The 17708-nt window shown below is 41.4% G+C and overlaps 1 protein-coding gene across 1 annotated transcript in view; it reads right to left on the bottom strand.

Annotated features, from left to right (window-relative positions):
- GDF11 (growth differentiation factor 11) overlaps window positions 1-17708 on the bottom strand; it is a gene marked incomplete at both ends in the record, with an annotated part of 37596 nt that overhangs the window by 2006 nt on the left and 17882 nt on the right. Inside the window, one exon of the mRNA XM_083353044.1 lies at window positions 315-688. Coding sequence (XP_083209170.1) covers window positions 315-688 — 374 coding nt within the window. The remainder of the gene's footprint in view (window positions 1-314; window positions 689-17708) is intronic.

The following is a 17708-nucleotide window of genomic DNA, read 5'->3' as shown; positions in this document are numbered from 1 at the left end:
ACAGTCTCGCAAGTCTGAAAGAACTTCTCACTTCTCTTGCTTTTACTTTCCAAAGAACTAGGGAGGGTCCCTCCTAAGATGCTTTCTCCACCCCCATCCCACCTTTGGACTCAGTTTTTGTTTATCAGCTCGTTGTCTAGGTTGCAGCTCTTTCTCCTGTGCCCCAAGGTTATTCTCACAGCCCATTGCACTGGCTGAAGAATGTTGACAGATAGGAGCTCAGCAGGCAATGAAACTAGTTCATGGGCCTTCAGCTCTCTTTTCAGAGCTAAGGTCAAGAAAGAAGAGGATAGCAAGTGCTCTCATTTACCCACCAGGCCTTCAGCACCAGGCCCAAGAGAAGTCACAGCCAGGTCATTGCCATTGGGATCAAAAGCGTTGATCTCAATACCCCAGTTGTTCTGAGGCTGCTTGAACCAGTTCTGGAGCACGTGCTTGAAATCAATGCTCTGCCAGTGGCCAATGCGTGAATTCAGGTCAATCTTGAGTGAGCGGATACGGATGTGTCGGCTCCCATCCTCTGTCACAGGCTTAAGACGCAGGATCTGTAGATAGACTGTGGATGTGTGTTGAACAGGCCGTAGGTACACCCAGAGCTGTGCCTTTACTACCTTGGTGAACATAATTTTGGGGCTGAAGTTGAAGAAACAACAATGTGGATTGCCTTCGATCTGTACCACTGGATCCGCTGACAGAGAAAGACAAAAAGAGAAGCAGTGAACAGATCTTCATAACCGCAGTTTCCCACGGTCCTAATAGGTTTCTAAGGCGCAATTACTGTAACACCATTATGATTATCATATAAAGATCAGAGCTATTGCACAATTGAAAGTGTTAATGCTGGCCCTGCAATGAAAGGAGCGTTGAACAATAAGATTTCTCTTAATTGGCAGCATAGCCTGAAGCACAGGGAATATTAAAATCCTCAAGATAAATGTTTATGTAAATAAAAGTCATTAAGAAACCATTTACTGCATATCCAAATCATTTATTCCGTACTCTATATCAGGGCTTTTCAACCTTCTCACCCATTATAATGGGTGAAAAGGTTGAAAAGCCCTGTTCTATATCCATGTTCCAAATGCTGTAATACAGAAATAAAGACACTGGTGAATTAGTAACCATTAAATGGTACTTTAGGTGTTCCACCACTGAAAGATGGAGTCAAAAGGGCTAGAGTTAGAAAAATCAAAATAAAGGCATTGCATAGGATAAAAAAATCACATTTAGAGTCTTAGACATTAAAATGATTATGCTGCCTATTAAAATCAATGCCTAGACATGAATTCACTTCCATGTTCAGAAAAAGGGGTTGTAATTCTAATGTTGGTAGAAATTACTTTTCCTCCTCTTGCAGCCTTTCTCTGCAAGAACCCTCAGGAATAAAACTTTCAAGCACTATAAAAAAGGGGTAACAGGAAAACTCACATCCCTTGCTACTATTAGAAGGACTACTCCATGAATGGGTCTCTATTCACAGAAAGTTCTGGCAGCTGAATGGAAATCAAGATCCAAATCCACAAGTATTTGTTCAAAATTAAACTAATTTGTAGGAATTGAATGTTTGAGTGAAGTTTTCTAGATAGTATCTGGTTTTATAGGTTATTAGATAATTTGGATGCATGGTATAGATAATGCCTCACCTTATATACTCTATATAAAAAAATAAAAGCGGGATAAAATATGTAATAGACAGGAAATAATAATACCAGGTCTTTGGGAAGGACACAACAGGTGGATAAAAATGTCAGTTCTGGTCTAACCATTTGGCTGACTGTGTGACGAACCAGAATACGGTAATAATAATAACCTCACCTATTTTCCTTGGTAGACAGAGCCCGTCAACATTGCTGCATGGATAAAGGGCATGATCCTTGGGAAGGACTTGATAGGTTGATAAAAATGCCAAATCCAGTCTGAATATCTGGCTGACTATGTGATTGAACCATAATAATCCCAAAAGAACTGGAGCACCACTTGAACACCATCGGCATTGACAAATTCACCATCAGTCAATTGCAAAAGGTGGCTTTACTCTGAATTGCTTACATCCTGCGACAATATCTCTAACACCATCAAACATCAACATCTGCCTATCCTAGGTCTTTGGGAAGGACTCAATAGGTGGATAAAAATGCCAAATCCAGTCTCAACATCTGGCTGACTATGTAACTAATAATAATAATCTTTATTTGGACCTGAACACCTTAATTTTACAAAAAAATACCCTGGAACTGCCGATAACAATAATCTGCTAATAATAATAATTCTTAGGTCTTTGGTTGGGTCTTGAATTATTATATTTCTACCATCTTTGTGAATCTAATTGAAGATTAATCATATAATAATAATAATTAATAACTATTATATAAAAAAACCTGTGGCCAACCATAATAACAGCAACAACAGATGGTTTACAAACAATGGGATAATGAATGGTATATTTGAATACCTGCAAGAAATACCACTTGCCTGAAAGCCAAAACTGTGGTGGGGCCACAAAATAGACAAAGTAATAGAAAATGAAGAAACTAAAGTGAGGGGTCCTTGATGCTCTCTGAACTTGCTTGTTTTCTTTCAGATGTTTCATTACCCTAACTAGGTAACATCATCAGTGCTAATAAGGAGTGTGGTTTGCTGTTGGTTTATATTCTAGTGCAGGGCTTTTCAACCTTTTCACAGATTGTACTACTTTTAGGACATGACAATATTCGATTACCACCCTGCTTAGCAAGGTGTCAAAAACTTGATGACTAAAAAAAGGGGGGAATTTTGGGTTTTACTGATTAGATTGATTTTTTGTTATAGAAATGGCTAGTTTATACTATTATGGAAAAGTAAAAAAGTTGAGGTTCGATGTTAATGCTTCATTCTACTGCAACAGAGGAAGTTGGAAGTCAGTGCCTTTTCTTTTCTTCTTCCCTTCTCTCCCTCATTTTTCTTTCCCTTTCTCCTCCCCACTATGTCCTACTATTTGCTTTTGTATTTTATTCTATAGCAAAACATTACAAACCGTAAAAAAGGGGAAAAGTGCCATTTTTACTCCTCCTTTTGTATCTTCTGTTCTCTTCCCCCTCCTTTTATATCCTCTCTTCTTTCCCCCTCCTTTTATATCCTCTCCTCCCTCCACCTCCTTTTATATCCTCTGTTCTCTCCCTCTCCTTTTATGTCCTCTCCTCTCTCCCCCTCCTACTTTAATATCCTCTCCTCTCTCCACCTCCTCCTTTTATATCCTCTCCTCTCTCTACCTCCTTTTATATCCTCTGTTTCAGACATGTCAAACACAAGGCCCGGGGGCCAGATCCGGCCCACGAAGTGGTTTCATGTGGCCCCGTGAAGCCATCCTGGAAACAGGGAGGGAACGGCCCCCGCTGCCTTGGCCCTGGCCCAGAGACCCTCCTTCTGCCAGAGACCCCCAGATCTGTCCCACTCCTGCCCAGGCCCCCATAGGCACCCTTGATGCGAATGAGGTAGAGCTGGCCACGCCCACCCAGTAGGCCATACGCACTCTAGCCACGCCCACCCAGTAGGCCACGCCCACCCTGGCCACACACCCCTGCCCCCCTGAGGGCAACCGCAATGCTGATGCGGCCCTCAGTGAAATTGAGTTTGACACCCCTGCTCTGTTTTCTCCCCCTTCCTCCTCCTCTTATATCTTCTGTTCTCTCCCACTCCTTTTATGTCCTCTCCTCTCTCCCCCCTCCTCCTCCTTTTGTCTTCCAGATGCGTTGGAAACTCCTGACAGCTTTTTTTTAACAGTGCTTTTCAACCTGTCATACGTACCACCTGCCAGGTACCGAAGTACTACCGATGGTACGTGTATCATGGGTTTAAAAGCCTAGTGTCTTGCCCGTGGGGATGGGGGCGTTCTTAGGGATTCTTTGGTTGGGCTGCTTCCTAAAGGCTCTTTGGCAGTTTCTTGACTGGGGTATTGCTTACTTGATTATTGGTCTGAAGTTGACCTTGGAGCTAATCTATGATGATCTGAGGGCTGGTTACTGGTGGAGAAGTGCTGGAGACTTTTTCTCTTTTGGGCTAGTTCATGGGTCAGCTCTTTCAGCCTTCTCCTGCAGCTCCCAGTTTGCAGAGACAGAGAGAGGCACTTGCGCTTCCCTTCTCTCTCTCTCTCTCTCTCTCTCTCTCTCTCTCTCTCTCTCTCTCTCTCTCTCTCTCTCTCTCTCTCTCTCTCTCTCTCTCTCTGTGTGTGTGTGTGTGTGTGTGTGTGTGTGTGTAGCTCACGCTGTCCTCTGAGAAGCTGACAGGGTTATTGGGCGGGGCTATGAGAGAATATATGTGGTTGTCCTTACTGGATTTTTAGTAAAGAACACTTAATGAAATCTTTTGATATGGGGATAATTATGCTGTATTTAAAGATGGTAGATAAGCTACTAAAATGTTTTTACCTGTTGGGATGAAGGAGAAAGGTTGTTTTCCCCTCTTTCTCCCATCCTTTTCTCCACCCCACCCCCCGCAATTTTTCTCTTTTCTATTTTTCTGTTTGTAGTTTTTATAGTTTGCACCGGCTTTTTATTTTATAAATACAAGGAGGACTCAAATACACATTTCAGTATTTTATTTGAAAGTAACCTTCGACCCAGCATCTTTTTTTTTTGGAGTTCAAAATGCTTTTGTTGCATGCAGAAATAAAAATTTGTTTTCTTTGTAGCAGTTCATTGATTTCATAAATGCAGCACACTATAGGTTTTTTTTTATACATAGCATAACGGTAAAAAACAATATGTGCAGTGTTATCTTCATTTTAGATGTCAAAAGGGTTTTGCGGCTCCCAGTGGTTTTTCCCCCCCGGTGGGAAACGAGTCCAAGTGGCTCTTTGAGTGTTTTAGGTTGCCTATCCCTGGGCTAGTTGATTGTCTCTTTTGCATAGTCTATTGATGTTGTTAATATCTACTGTGTGTGTCTATTGATGGCTGATTTGTCAGAGTGCCGGGCTTCTAGAAATTCCCTGGCAATTTTGGATTTGGCTTGGTCTAGGATTGTCATATTTCCCCAATTGAAACTATGGTTAAATCTGTCTAAATGTTGTGAAATTAAAGAATTTTGATCTTGGCTTTTGACTGCCAGTTGGTATTCATCGATACGTTCTGCCAGTCTTCTTCTACCTGTTTGCCCTGCATAATGGTTGTTGCCGTTCTTACATTGTATGTTGTAGATGACTCCCGTTTTTTCTTCTGGGGTTGCTGGGTCTTTTGGTTTGCTTAGGATGTTTTGAAAGGCTTCAGTTGGCTTGTGGGCTGTGCTGATCCCTTGTGGTTGTAGTAGTCTGTTGGTGGTTTCTAAGATATTCTTGACATATGGCAATGTAATTCTTGTTAGGGTTTGTGTTGGTTGTGCTGTGTTGGGTTAAATGGTCAAGGACTTTTTGATGAAGTTGCATGGGTATTCATTTTGTTGGAATGTTTTGTATATATGCTCCATTTCCATTTTCTGCTTTCTGGTTTGCTGCAGTGTGTCTGAGTTCATTTAAATAAATAAAATTCACAAACCTGGCATACCCCTCCATCCAAACGTATCTCTATCAGGGACCCCTACATACAACATTGCAAAAGAACTAACAAAAAAGTGTGGTTATCTCACAAGAGGAAGTCAACACTCCATTAACTCTCCACTACAGTGTTTTCAAACAATCAAAGATGTGACTATAGATGAGGACGAAATCATGGTCTCATTTGATGTCACAGCCATATTCACATCTATTGATCCAAAATTAGCTAACGAATCCATGATTGCATTGCTTCACAGTACACCTGACTGAATTGAGTACATGAAGATCAACACACCCAGGATTATAGATCTCATAAATCTCTGCTTAACTACATTACTTCCAATCTGATGGCCAAATTTACCAACAAATTAAAGGGACATCTATGGGATCACCACTTTCAGGACTTATAGCGGCGGTGGTCATGCAACATCTAGAAGCCATAGCACTTCCACAAATACAACCGAAAGTATGAATCAGATATGTAGACAACACCTTCACCACAATAAAAAAGGACCAATTAGAGAACACCTACAGAACCATCAACAACATTTTTAAAGGAATCCAGTTTACTAGAGAAGAAGAAAACAACTTGCTACTCTACCTGGACATGCTGATAAGCAGAGATCACAACGGCAAACTAGTAACGCAAGTCTGCAGAAAAACCACTCATGTTAACCAGGTGCTCCACACTACCAAAGCAACAGCCCAACCTTTCACAAGAGAAGCTGGGTAAGGACTGTATTTAAATGAGCCCAATCACACTGAAGCAAACCAGAAAGCAGAAAATGGAAATGGAGCATCTATACAAAACATTCCAACAAAATGAATACCCATGCAACTTCATCAAAAAGTCCTTGACCATTTAACCCAATACAGCACAACCAACACAAACCCTAAAAAGAATTACATTGCCATACGTCAAGAATATCTTAGAAACCACCAACAGACTACTACAACCACATGGAATCAGCACAGCCCACAAGCCAACTGAAGCCTTTCAAAACATCCTAAGCAAACCAAAAGACCCAGCAACCTCAGAAGAAAAAAACAGGAGTCATCTACAACATACAATGTAGGAACGGTAACAATCACAGTATATAGGACAAACGGGCAGAAGACTGGCAGTACACATCCATGAACACCAACTGGCAGTCAAAAGGCATGACAAAAATTCTTTAATTTCACAACATATAGACAAATTTAACCATAGTTTTAATTGGGAAAATGTGACAATCCTAGACCAAGCCAAATCCAAAATTGCCAGGGAACTTCTAGAAGACAGGCACTCTGACAAATCAGCCATTCAATAGACACATAGACATTAACAACATCTATAGACTATGCAAAAGAGATAATCAACTAGCCCAAAAGAGAAAAAGACTCCAGTAACTCTCCACCAGTAACCAGCACTCAGATCATCATAGACTAGCTCCAAGGTCAACTTCAGACCAATGATCAAGTAAGCAATACCCTAGACAAGAAACTGTCAAAGAGCCATTAGGAAGCAGCCCAACCAAAGAATCTCTAAGACCGCCCCCACCCAGACAGACAGGCAAGACACCAGAATATAAACCGACAGCAAACTGCACTCCTTACTAGCACTGATGATGTTACCTAGTTAGGGCAATGAAACGTCTGCAAGAAAACAAGCAAGCTCAGAGAGTATCAAGGAGCCCTCATTTCAACCCTGAGCTACAAATATTGTCCTTCATTAGGAACTAAAGTGTCCTGGGACTTCAGAATTCAAACAGACAAGCATTTGCCACACAAGATTTAACAATTGTTAATTTTATTTTATTTTTTATTTTAATTCCATTTATATCCCGCCCTTCTCCGAAGACTCAGGGCGGTTTACAAGCTTAGCAGTAGCCTTCATTCTATGTATATGCCTGCTTATTAGGGCTTTCACACACACACCCCAAGTGGCATTATTACAAATTCAGCTTATTGCCCCCAACAATCTGGGTCCTCATTTTACCTACCTCGGAAGGATGGAAGGCTGAGTCAACCTTGAGCCTGGTGGGATGCTAACCTGCACTAATTGCAAGCAGCTGGTGTTACTTAAGGAGGCATTAGCCCACTGCTCCACCAAGGCGAGGTGGAGGTGGACAAAAAAAGGGGATAGTGGACATCGCAGTATCTGGAGCTAGCATTAGATGAGAGAAAGAACTGGAGAAAATCACAAAGTATAAAAACATGCAAATAGAGGTAGAACAACTGTAACAAAAGAAAGCAAAGATGGCTCCAGTAATAATATTGCACTTGCATTTTGGGTGCAATCCCAAAAACTGGAGCACCACTTGAACACTGTTGGCATTGACAAAATCCCCATCAATCAATTGCAAAAGGCACCATTACCTGGAAGAGCTTACATCCTGCAAAAATAACATCTGCCTGTCCCAGGTCGATAGGTGGATAAAAATGTCAAATCCAGTCTAGACATCTGGCTGATTGTGCAACCAACCACAATAATATGGTTGTAGAGATGAAGGGAAATATCCCTAAAAGTTACCTTAAATGCCATGGAGAAGGGATGGTGCAATGATATGTAAAACATATGTTTTACTTAAAAGCAAGTCCTCTGAGTTCAGTGGGGCATTCTAAGTATATGTGCATAGGCTTGCAATGGTAATTCATAATGAAATGCAATGGGAATGTGTTGGGACAGGAAGCAGGAATAAATGAAGCTATTATTTGATTTCAATACAGAGCTCACCAAAAATGTGCTGGTAAAGAACTGAATGTAGCTAGAAGATAGCCAAGAATTTTGAGGAGTTTGCCAAAAGGATTTTTAAAAAAACAAACCTCGAGTCAATTAAATCTGTTCTTCTCTTTGTAAGCATACACTCCTTTTAACAACCATTGTATTATTCTCCAGAGGGAATCCATCGTGAACCCCCAAGATTGCATGATGACAATAGAGGTACTCCTAGACTTAACAATTCATTTAGTAACCGTTCAAATTACAACAGTACTGAAAAAGTGACTTATGACCATTTTCCACACTTGTAACCATTGCAGCATCCCCAGGGTCATGTGATTCAAATTCGGATGCTTGCAATGATTCATATTCGTATTTATGATGGTTCCAATGTCCTGGAGTCACGTGATCACCTTTTGCAACCTTTTGACAATAGGAAAGCCTAATTCACTTAACAAATGTGGCAAGAAAGATTGTAAAGTGGGGCCAAACTCACTTAACAAATGTCTCCCTTAGCAACAGAAATTTTGGGTTCAATTGTGGTTGAAAGTCAAGGGCTACCTGTATTGTGTTGTTTAAATTAGATAGTTTCAGCTCTTTTCTAATCGTTTTTTGTAGTCATAATGTTTATCAAATTATAGCACAATAAGCTTTTTATCTTTTTTCTAAAACATTATAAATTATCTGTTCTCAACAATGTGAAGTCACAGCTGCTGGTAGTTTAGTTTAGCTGGTGTTTGCCCTCATATACAATGAGTAATTCCCAAGAAGCTAGGATGTCATAATCTGTCAGTGTAGTATATGTGTGGATCCAAGTGATGTGGCCTTTTGCAACTGACAGATGGAAATTTCTAAATCACATTGAATATCTTTTGGTATGAACACCTGCTGTGCCAACTGAGACCACCACAATTGGCTTATGCCATAATCTTTCAAGTTTCAGATCTTGATATTTTCTGATCTTTTTCAGACCTTTCGTCTTTTATTCTACTATCCTCTGGTATTGCCACTTCAATTACCCACAGGTTCTTTTTTCAAACCACATCGTATCTGCTATGTTATGAGCCAAGACTTTATCAGTCTGTTATTGTGGTTTGTCGCAAAGTCAGCCAGATGGTCACACTGTATTTGACATTTTTGTCCACCTATTGAATCATTATGGTTCATCACACAGTCAGCCAGATGTGTAGACCGGATTTGACATTTTTGTCCACTTATTGAGTCCTTCCTAATGATCTGGCATAGGCAGATGTTATTTGATGGAGTTAAAGGTATCATCTCCAGGATGTAAGCTATTCCAAGAAAGCTGCCTTTTGGAATTGACTGATAGGGATTTTGTCAAAACCGATGGTGCTCAAGTGGTGCTCCAGTTGTTTTGGGATTGCAGCCAAGCTGCCTATTACTTTTAGTACTATCTTTGCTTGCTTTTTCCACAGTCATTGCAGGTCTTTGGGATTTTCTCCTATTCTTTCTCTTCTAGTCTGCTGCCTCCAGATGCTCCCATCAGCTCTTGCTTGCAAACAAGCAGCATTTCTTGCAGATATTCTAATGCACCATTCTTACACCTTCATTGTGCCGTTGCTTGTAGTCAGTCTGTGCAATCTTCTTGCAGGAGCAAATTGACGTAGAGCTCTGAATGCTCCATTGCCTCTTAAATAAAGTCAGCTTAACAGCTACACAGCAATGCTGCTCGGCCCTATACATTAGCACAGTGAATAATGGTACCTATAAAAGAAACTGTAATGGACTGAAAAATATTGTGACAAAGGGCACTGGTTCTTCTAAGATAAAATCATGCATATTCAGAAGCCAGTTAATTTAATACAGTTGAAATAGGCCATTGTTTAGCCAGTAGAAGATAAGTCTTCTTAAAAGGTTGAAGTTAACCCGACTATTCTTCCTGAGGTGTTAAACCTTTTTTAAATGCAGCCTGCTGCAACTAAATAAAATATTTGGCCATCATTGCACAGCTTCAGAATGATGTAGAGCCAGAGTTTTCTATACCAAAAGCATGAAATGACTCTTTAAATAACTGAGCACATCACTTCTTCTACACCTAAATGGGTATTTCCCTCCTCATCCCCTCCAACAGAGACACATTTTTCAGCCGGCCCCCACCCCCAAGCATATAGCTTTAATGCTAGGGCTTAAACTGAATTAGCAGTAAACTTTTCCTCTTTGATTAATCTCAAGACTCTTCTCCTAATCAAGGGTCAAACTTGAATCTGAGAGCAGAATTTCTATCCATTTCAGCTTTAGCAGGTAGCCGAAGGAGCCAGTGGCTGCCATAAACCCAGTGAGAAGGGTGACAGTTTCCTGGCCTCTCCTTTACAGAGCAAATTGATTTACTTGGGAGCAATATCAAAGTTCTGCAAGAGCCAAGGAAGATCATAAGGACCAACAGACTGAAGCAAAAGTCCAAAACAGATGTAGCAGTACTGAGATTAGGAATAACATTGTTTCCAAAAACATAAAATAGTCTATAAGAAATATTTATAGAGGCTTAGAGTAAAAAATTGTTTTCATCCAAGCTTGGACAGAAATATCAGACTGAACCTGGATTTTGCTCAGCCAACCAGAAACTGGGCACTCAAAGGTTAAATGCTTTTCCATAGTTAGTATTATGAACTTTGTTATAATGAAGAAGCAAGACAATTGACTTGTTTAGAAAGCAAGGAGTTATAACTTTCTCCTGGTAGTCCTCCACTACGACTACAGTTGGGATTGGAACTTCTGTCGCTAAGTGATGCAGTTGTTAAGCGAGTCACATCTGATTTTATGAGCTTTTTGCCATGGCAGTTAAGCAAACCACTGCAGTTGTTCAGCAAATTGTGTGTTAAGCAAATTACAATCATGTGACACTGCAGCCATCATAAATACATGCCAGTTATCAAGTTCCCAAATTTTGATCACATGACTGCAGAGACACTACAGCAGTTGTAACTGCAAGGACCAGTTATAAGTCACCTTTTTCAGTCATCAAATGAATGGTCATAAGTCAAGGACTAACTGTAACTCTATTCTCCTAAAATGGGATTGGTGGTGGCGGCGGGGGGAGGGGGGGAATAGGAAAATGGGAAACCCCCAGCTGCCACGCTCCGCCCCAATGCGTTCCCTGCTGCCACCCCGATGCAGTCTGTGCTCTGCCCACCTGTTTGCTCACACCCCCCCCCCTTGTCTGGTTCTCCCTCTGGCCACCAGCGGTGAGTTGTCCATGTGGAAGTGTCCTGTGATGAGCTAGGCCACCATGAGCTGGCCAAGGCATGTTGTCCCATTCCAGGGGAAATTGGTTTCAACTCAAAGCAGGGAGATTGTGGCTCAGAAATTCAACCACTCTGAAACCCTGAAATTTTGGTGGTTCTGGATTCTGGCTGAGACAAAATCCGGAGGGAACTTACAAACCCAGTCAGGACAAGACTGGTGTGTACCTCTCCTTTCTTCGTCCACATGCCACGTACACTGCCAGTGCCTTTCTTTTCCTATCTCCTCTTACTCATGTGCCACTGCCTCTGATGGCCCTGCTGTTCTTTACTCTCTCCATTCTGAAATCCTCTTCCTGGGATGCAAAATTGTGGGTCTGCTTCCATGCCAAATATGCTTATTATAAAGTGCTTTACATAACTTCAGTCAAAAGAAAATCCAAGCATTTTTTCAGTCTAGAAACAGACAGCCTCATGCTGGCTGCTTCATGCATGGAACCTTTTGTACATCATTCAAGTGGTGGACCAATTAAAATTGTTTCCGAAATGTGCTGTGAGATATCCCGGTGCTGTCTGCTGGCAATAAACTATTTAATACTACGGAAGCCTTGGCTGACCTATAGAATAATACAGAGACAGTGCCAGGTGACTGCTACTAAGAGCAATCTTCTTCCCTCACAAAGCCAAAGCCGTGGAAAACTAACAGTGACAAAGCAGGAGGATGCGTTACAATTCAGGCACAAGTGGAAAAAAGATGAATCAGACCAACGGAGGTTGGATGGCAAAGGAGTTAGTATAATGAGTGTTTCTCTGCCTTTCAGTTTGGCTTGCAGGACTGATTTAAATTGCAGCTCTATTACTCTTGACAGTGTTTGATGCTATTGGCTAAATTCTCTTCCTGAAGCCCTGGAGACATTTCTTGTCACAGTACCAGTCTTTCCTGTCAAACTCTATCCGAAGTACGGTGAAGGGAAATCTCTGTTCAACATCTATAGGGCTCAAGCTTCTTATTTATGCTTCATGTTTATATCAAAACCTCTGGGAAAGGACATCCAGAGTTATGAAACAAGGTGTCTCCAGCACCGTGTTGGGTACAATGTTCTATTGCTCTTGCCACTTAGCTTCAAGGAACAACACATGTTTTCTTGGTTCAGCAATGATCTGGATCAAAATGAACCGAATGAAGCTAAACCTAAACATGATAGAGATGATAGCTGTTTTGTATAGGATAAAAGCACTCAAGGTAGGATCCAGAAAAGCCAATGGGGTGATTTGGGCCAGTCTCAGCCCTAGGAAAAAAGTACGGCAAGAGAGAAAGAGAGAGAGGGAGATGCCATTGATAAGTGAGACAGACATATTGTAGATTTAACATACTCTTTAAAAAACAGGCCTCTTGTCTTTCAAGATTCCCTGCTGATGGCTAAATCTAATGTGGCACCTACAGTCACTCCTAAGTCAGACCGATGTGACATCAGTTATCTATGACATGGCACAAGCATTACAGTTAGACTATTGCTACTTGTTATATGTGGGACTATCTTTAAAATGGTGTAGAAATTTCAGTTGCTGCGAAATGTGACAGATACGTTGCTTGCTTGATGCCATTGCTGGAAAATCAATCACAGGCTACCAATTTTTCAGGAATCGCTTAATCCAGGGCTTTTGAACCTTTTCACCCATTGTACCACTTTTAGGATAAGGCAATGTCTGAGTACCACCAGTTGCCCAGCAAGGTGTCAAAAACTTGACCCAAAAAAGAAAGAAAGGGAAAAAAAGATAAAGTACAGGTAGCCCTCCACTTACAATTCGCTTAGTGACTGTTCAAAGTTACGACGGCACTGAAAAAAGTGACATGACCATTTTTCACACTTATGATCGTTGCAGAATCCCCAGGGTCATGGGATTTATATTCGGATGCTTGGCAAACGATTCATATTTATGATGGTCACATTGTTGCAGGGTCACGTGATCGCCTTTTTCAACCTTCTGACAAGCAAAGTTAGTGGGGAAACCAGATTCACTTAACAATCATGTTACTAATTTAATCTGTCTCCCTCTTTCTCTCCCTCTATTTCTCTCTCCATCTGTCTCTCCCTCTCTCTCTCTCCCTCTCTATTTCTCTCTCCCTCCCTCCCTTTCTTTCTCTCTCCTTCTCTCTCTCCCTTTCTCTCTCTCCCTCCCTTTCTCTCTTTCTTTCTCTCCCTCCCTCTCTCTCCTTCTCTCCCTCTTTCTCCCTCTCTCTTTCTCCCTTTCTCTTTCTCTCCCTCTCTCTCTCTCCCATTGTCCCTTCCTTCTTTCCTTCCTTTCTTCCTTCCCTCCCTTTGTCCTTTCCTCCTTCCCTCCCATTGTCCCTCCCTCCCTCCCTCCCTTCCTTCCTTCCTTCCTTCCTTCCTTCCTTCCTTCCTTCCTTCCTTCCTTCCTTCCTTCCTTCCTTCCTAATCCATTTTTACCAAGAAACCTGACGCCCACTTAACTCTTTATGAAGCACCCGAGGAAAGTTGGGAAAGATTTATCAACGATACTTGGAGGTTGCCAGCTCATTTAATAAGCTTTATTCCAGCAACAGAAACACCTCGCATTCGCTCACAGTCGATCCATGCGCGCCAACAATGCTGCTGTCGACCGTGGGGCAGGAAGGCGCCCTTCACATGGGAGGGATGAAAGACACGCCAAAGATGCCTTCGCCCTGCTGCCTTCTGCAGACGCAGGCAGAGTCCCGGGTGGGGGGAGATCCGGGGCTAAGGCACACTCAGGGAAGTGCATGGCAGCAACTCACAACCAGCTCCTCTTGGGGGACGGAGGCACAAAGCCAGCCAAGGGCAAGCAGGGCAAGGCCGCTCCTGCTTGAAAGGCAGGGTTCGGTGGCCGGCGAGGCGCTCACGTGGGGTGATGGGGCAGGAGCAGGCTGATCGCCTTACAGGTAACTGGGACTCCGACGCGCCTTCCCGGCCATGTGTGCCCTGGAGAAGCGCCAATCAGAAGTCAATCTGGTTGCTGCACAAGTCCCTGGGGAGGGCAGGGCCTCACTCTGCGCCTGCACGCGCCCTCTGTAGGGTTCCTGTAGGCTGCTGCCAAGCAGCATGCTTTCCAGCAGCAAGTGAGCTGGGAAGGAGTGGAGCACGGAGGGAGGAGGAAGTGGGGGGAGGCAGGGGGAGGAAGGTGATGCTGCCTACCATCAGCCAGGTGCCTACCACCAGCCACTGGTGGTACGCGTACCACCGGTTTAAAAGCCCTGGCTTAATCTATAAAGGCAAAACAGCTTAGATCCTGAAGAATATTCCCATCATAAATATACCGTGACAAGTTGAAATGCTCTATTGCATTGGTTTCTTTACTTTTCAGTGAGGAGCTAAGTCACATTTATTTAGACAAAAATTGGGAATTTAATATTTTAACATTATGATTTAATATTTTTGTATTTATTTGTGGGTAATAATAATAATAATAATAATAATAATAATAATAATAATAATAATAATAATAATAATAATAATAATTTGTTTGGAAGTTGAGATATAAAGTAAATAAATATATATTATTTACAAAATAAGGATTTATACCCTTAAAAGAGATTAAGCATTCAATTCCAGAGATTGTTCTTTTAGATATTCCCAACAATTAAGAAATAGAATAATATGAATGTTCCCAGGCTTTTTGTTGTTCTGCAGTGAAGCATCTGCTAAGGACTTCTTGACAGAAATTAATATTGATCAGGTTTCACATTATCATTAGACTTTTCATAGTTCAAGTCTTACAATTTCATCTGAAGGGATGAAATTAGAAGGGAGGAGTTTTTAATCTACCTTGTAATGCAAGCATTAGTTGCATATTCTTGCTGTGGAAGGCAGTGCAATACAGATAGTCCTCATTTAATGACTTCAGTTGGGACTGACAATTCTATAACTAAGCAATGCAGTCATTAAATAAAGTATCAGGTGACCATGCTAGATTTAAGTTGACAATATTGCTGCAATCATTAAGCAAATGACCATAGGTTGTTATGCATGATGTCATGTGACTGCAATCTGCATCTTGCTGCTGGCTTCTCCATTGACTGCTTGTCAGATGACGTCTTTGAAACTTGTGATCATGTGACTGTGGGGCACCATGACTGTTGTAAATGTGTGCCATTGCAAAGCAATTGAATTGTGATCATGTGACCATGAGACACTATGACTGTTGTAAGTTTAAGGACTGGTCATAAAACTACTCTTAGTTGTAAGTTCAGTCACTAAACAGCAGTCATTAACTGAGGACTATCTGTATCAGCAAAGGTTTCTTTAACTCTTAAAGAATCCCTAAAATTAGACGAGAATCCCTAAAATTAAGCTTTAACACAGAAATTATGTACCATATTACTAAAGAAACTTACCTACATCTGTCTATTAACACATACTTGATTACCTCATTGTTTGCCTTAAATGAATCATATAATTTTGCAATGTCTCATTTCTGTAATTTGAAAAAAAGATTAATCATTAGTGCTGATTCAGATAAAATTATTTTTATTATTTATAAAATTCATATGCCACCCCTCTCATTATCAAGGAACTCTACATCAAAGACAACACTACTGAAAAATTAATCAAGTATAAAGTATATATTAAAGAGTCATTGCTTTCCATGCTGTCCTGTCCTTTTTCCAAGAATGCCTGTTCTCAACATTTTAAGACAGATTTTAAAAGAACAGGATGTTATTTGTTGATTTGGAAACAAAAAGACAATGTTTTAACTACTTGATATAGTGGATATTCTTGGAACATTCTGCTGCATGCTTCTATATATACACAGTTTAATCTTTTTCTTCTTTTGAACGTCTCCTTTAATATGGTATTGAAATATCGTTGCATAAGAGGCCTCCTGGCATAACCTTAAGAATATTAACAAGACTTTAATTAATGTCCCTTCTTGGTCTGTGATCTATTTAACAGTACAGTAGTCACTTCTCCTTAGGTGGTCTGGATTGTTCTGATTGAACCTGATGCCTTGCTAATCCATGTCACGTTTAAATTTTTTCTGCTATACATTTATGCATTGCAATCATAAATACAGACTAGCTATAAAGGCGGTCTTTACAAGACTCTAATGAAGTTCTTTTTACTGGGGAGGCAATTTTCAGTATAAATCCAGGCAATCTTTACTAGAGAAGCAGAATAAATAAAACAAAATATGCAAACATTGAAAACTTTTAACCAGTGCACTTTCAGCAAACAAAATGAGCGAGGAAGCCTCTCATCCAAAGCCCAGTCATGATGGTTATCATCACCGCATAGATAAAGGGCTTCACTGAGATCCCAAGAAAGATGCCCCATGTATAAGCCAAGCTGGGAAAATCAGAGGAGGAAATCTTTAGGACCAGATGCTGGAGACTCTTCACATTCTCTTGACACGGAACAAATGGGCAGGAAGAATGGAGAATTATTTCTATCAAGACAGATGCAGAGACAAGAAAAGCGATTGGGATTGAATCCTGTTGTTATACAAATAGGCTGAGTGTGAGAAGGAGTCACTTCTTCCCTCCCTCCCAATGTCAGCTAGCAACACCCAGTGGACAAACTCCTTACTTCCTCCTCTATTCACAGACATCTGGGTTACATTCAGTTAGGAGGGGCCCCTTGCCCCTGCCTGGTGCACCCCGCTCAGCTTAATCACCCCCAGCTGCATGTGCCATGAACCGCAAGGCCTGCTAACACACCAAGGTCATGACACCAGCCAGCCGCCTCTCCCGGTACAGCGAGCTAGGAGCAAAGGCCTCTGCTAACGAATGCCCAAGGCAATTTGCTGTGCACAAGTCCCAAATTAATGCTGTGTTCCCCTGAGAATTTCTCCCTGTCAGTTTCTGCCAGATCTTAAAGTGACAGAAAGCCTTTCCTTCTTTTCTCTCTCTCCCCACCCCGATGCTTTAGGCCTAGCTATTTTGAAATACACCAGATAGTTACAAGCATTGCTGTGGTGAGAGGCTTTGAAACTAAAAGCAAGAAGATCCATTGAAGTTTTGAAAATAAAAATGTGCTAACTCATTACATGTAAGCGCGAAGTCTTGAAAATAAAAATGTGCTAACTCGTTACATGTAAGCACCCTCAGTACTTATATGAGGTTCCTTATTAATTATGTTGAAGTCTCCAAGGAAGAAGACACTGTGGGTACCATGTAGTAACATCTGTATTGAACATTAACTAGCTCTCTCTTACTGCCGATCATCTATTCTCAATGGTATTGAATTTGTCCCCCCCTCCCCCAGCTTGCCAAGGCGCTGTCCATGGTTCTGGGCCATACCCCTGGCTATTTCCCCGCTTGCTGCTA

The sequence above is a fragment of the Vipera ursinii genome, assembly GCF_947247035.1.
Source record: "Vipera ursinii genome assembly, chromosome: 2".
In the NCBI taxonomy this organism is placed as follows: Eukaryota; Metazoa; Chordata; class Lepidosauria; order Squamata; family Viperidae; genus Vipera; species Vipera ursinii.
Note: the sequence above shows the minus strand (reverse complement) of the source record. Positions and strands in the feature narration are given on the sequence as shown.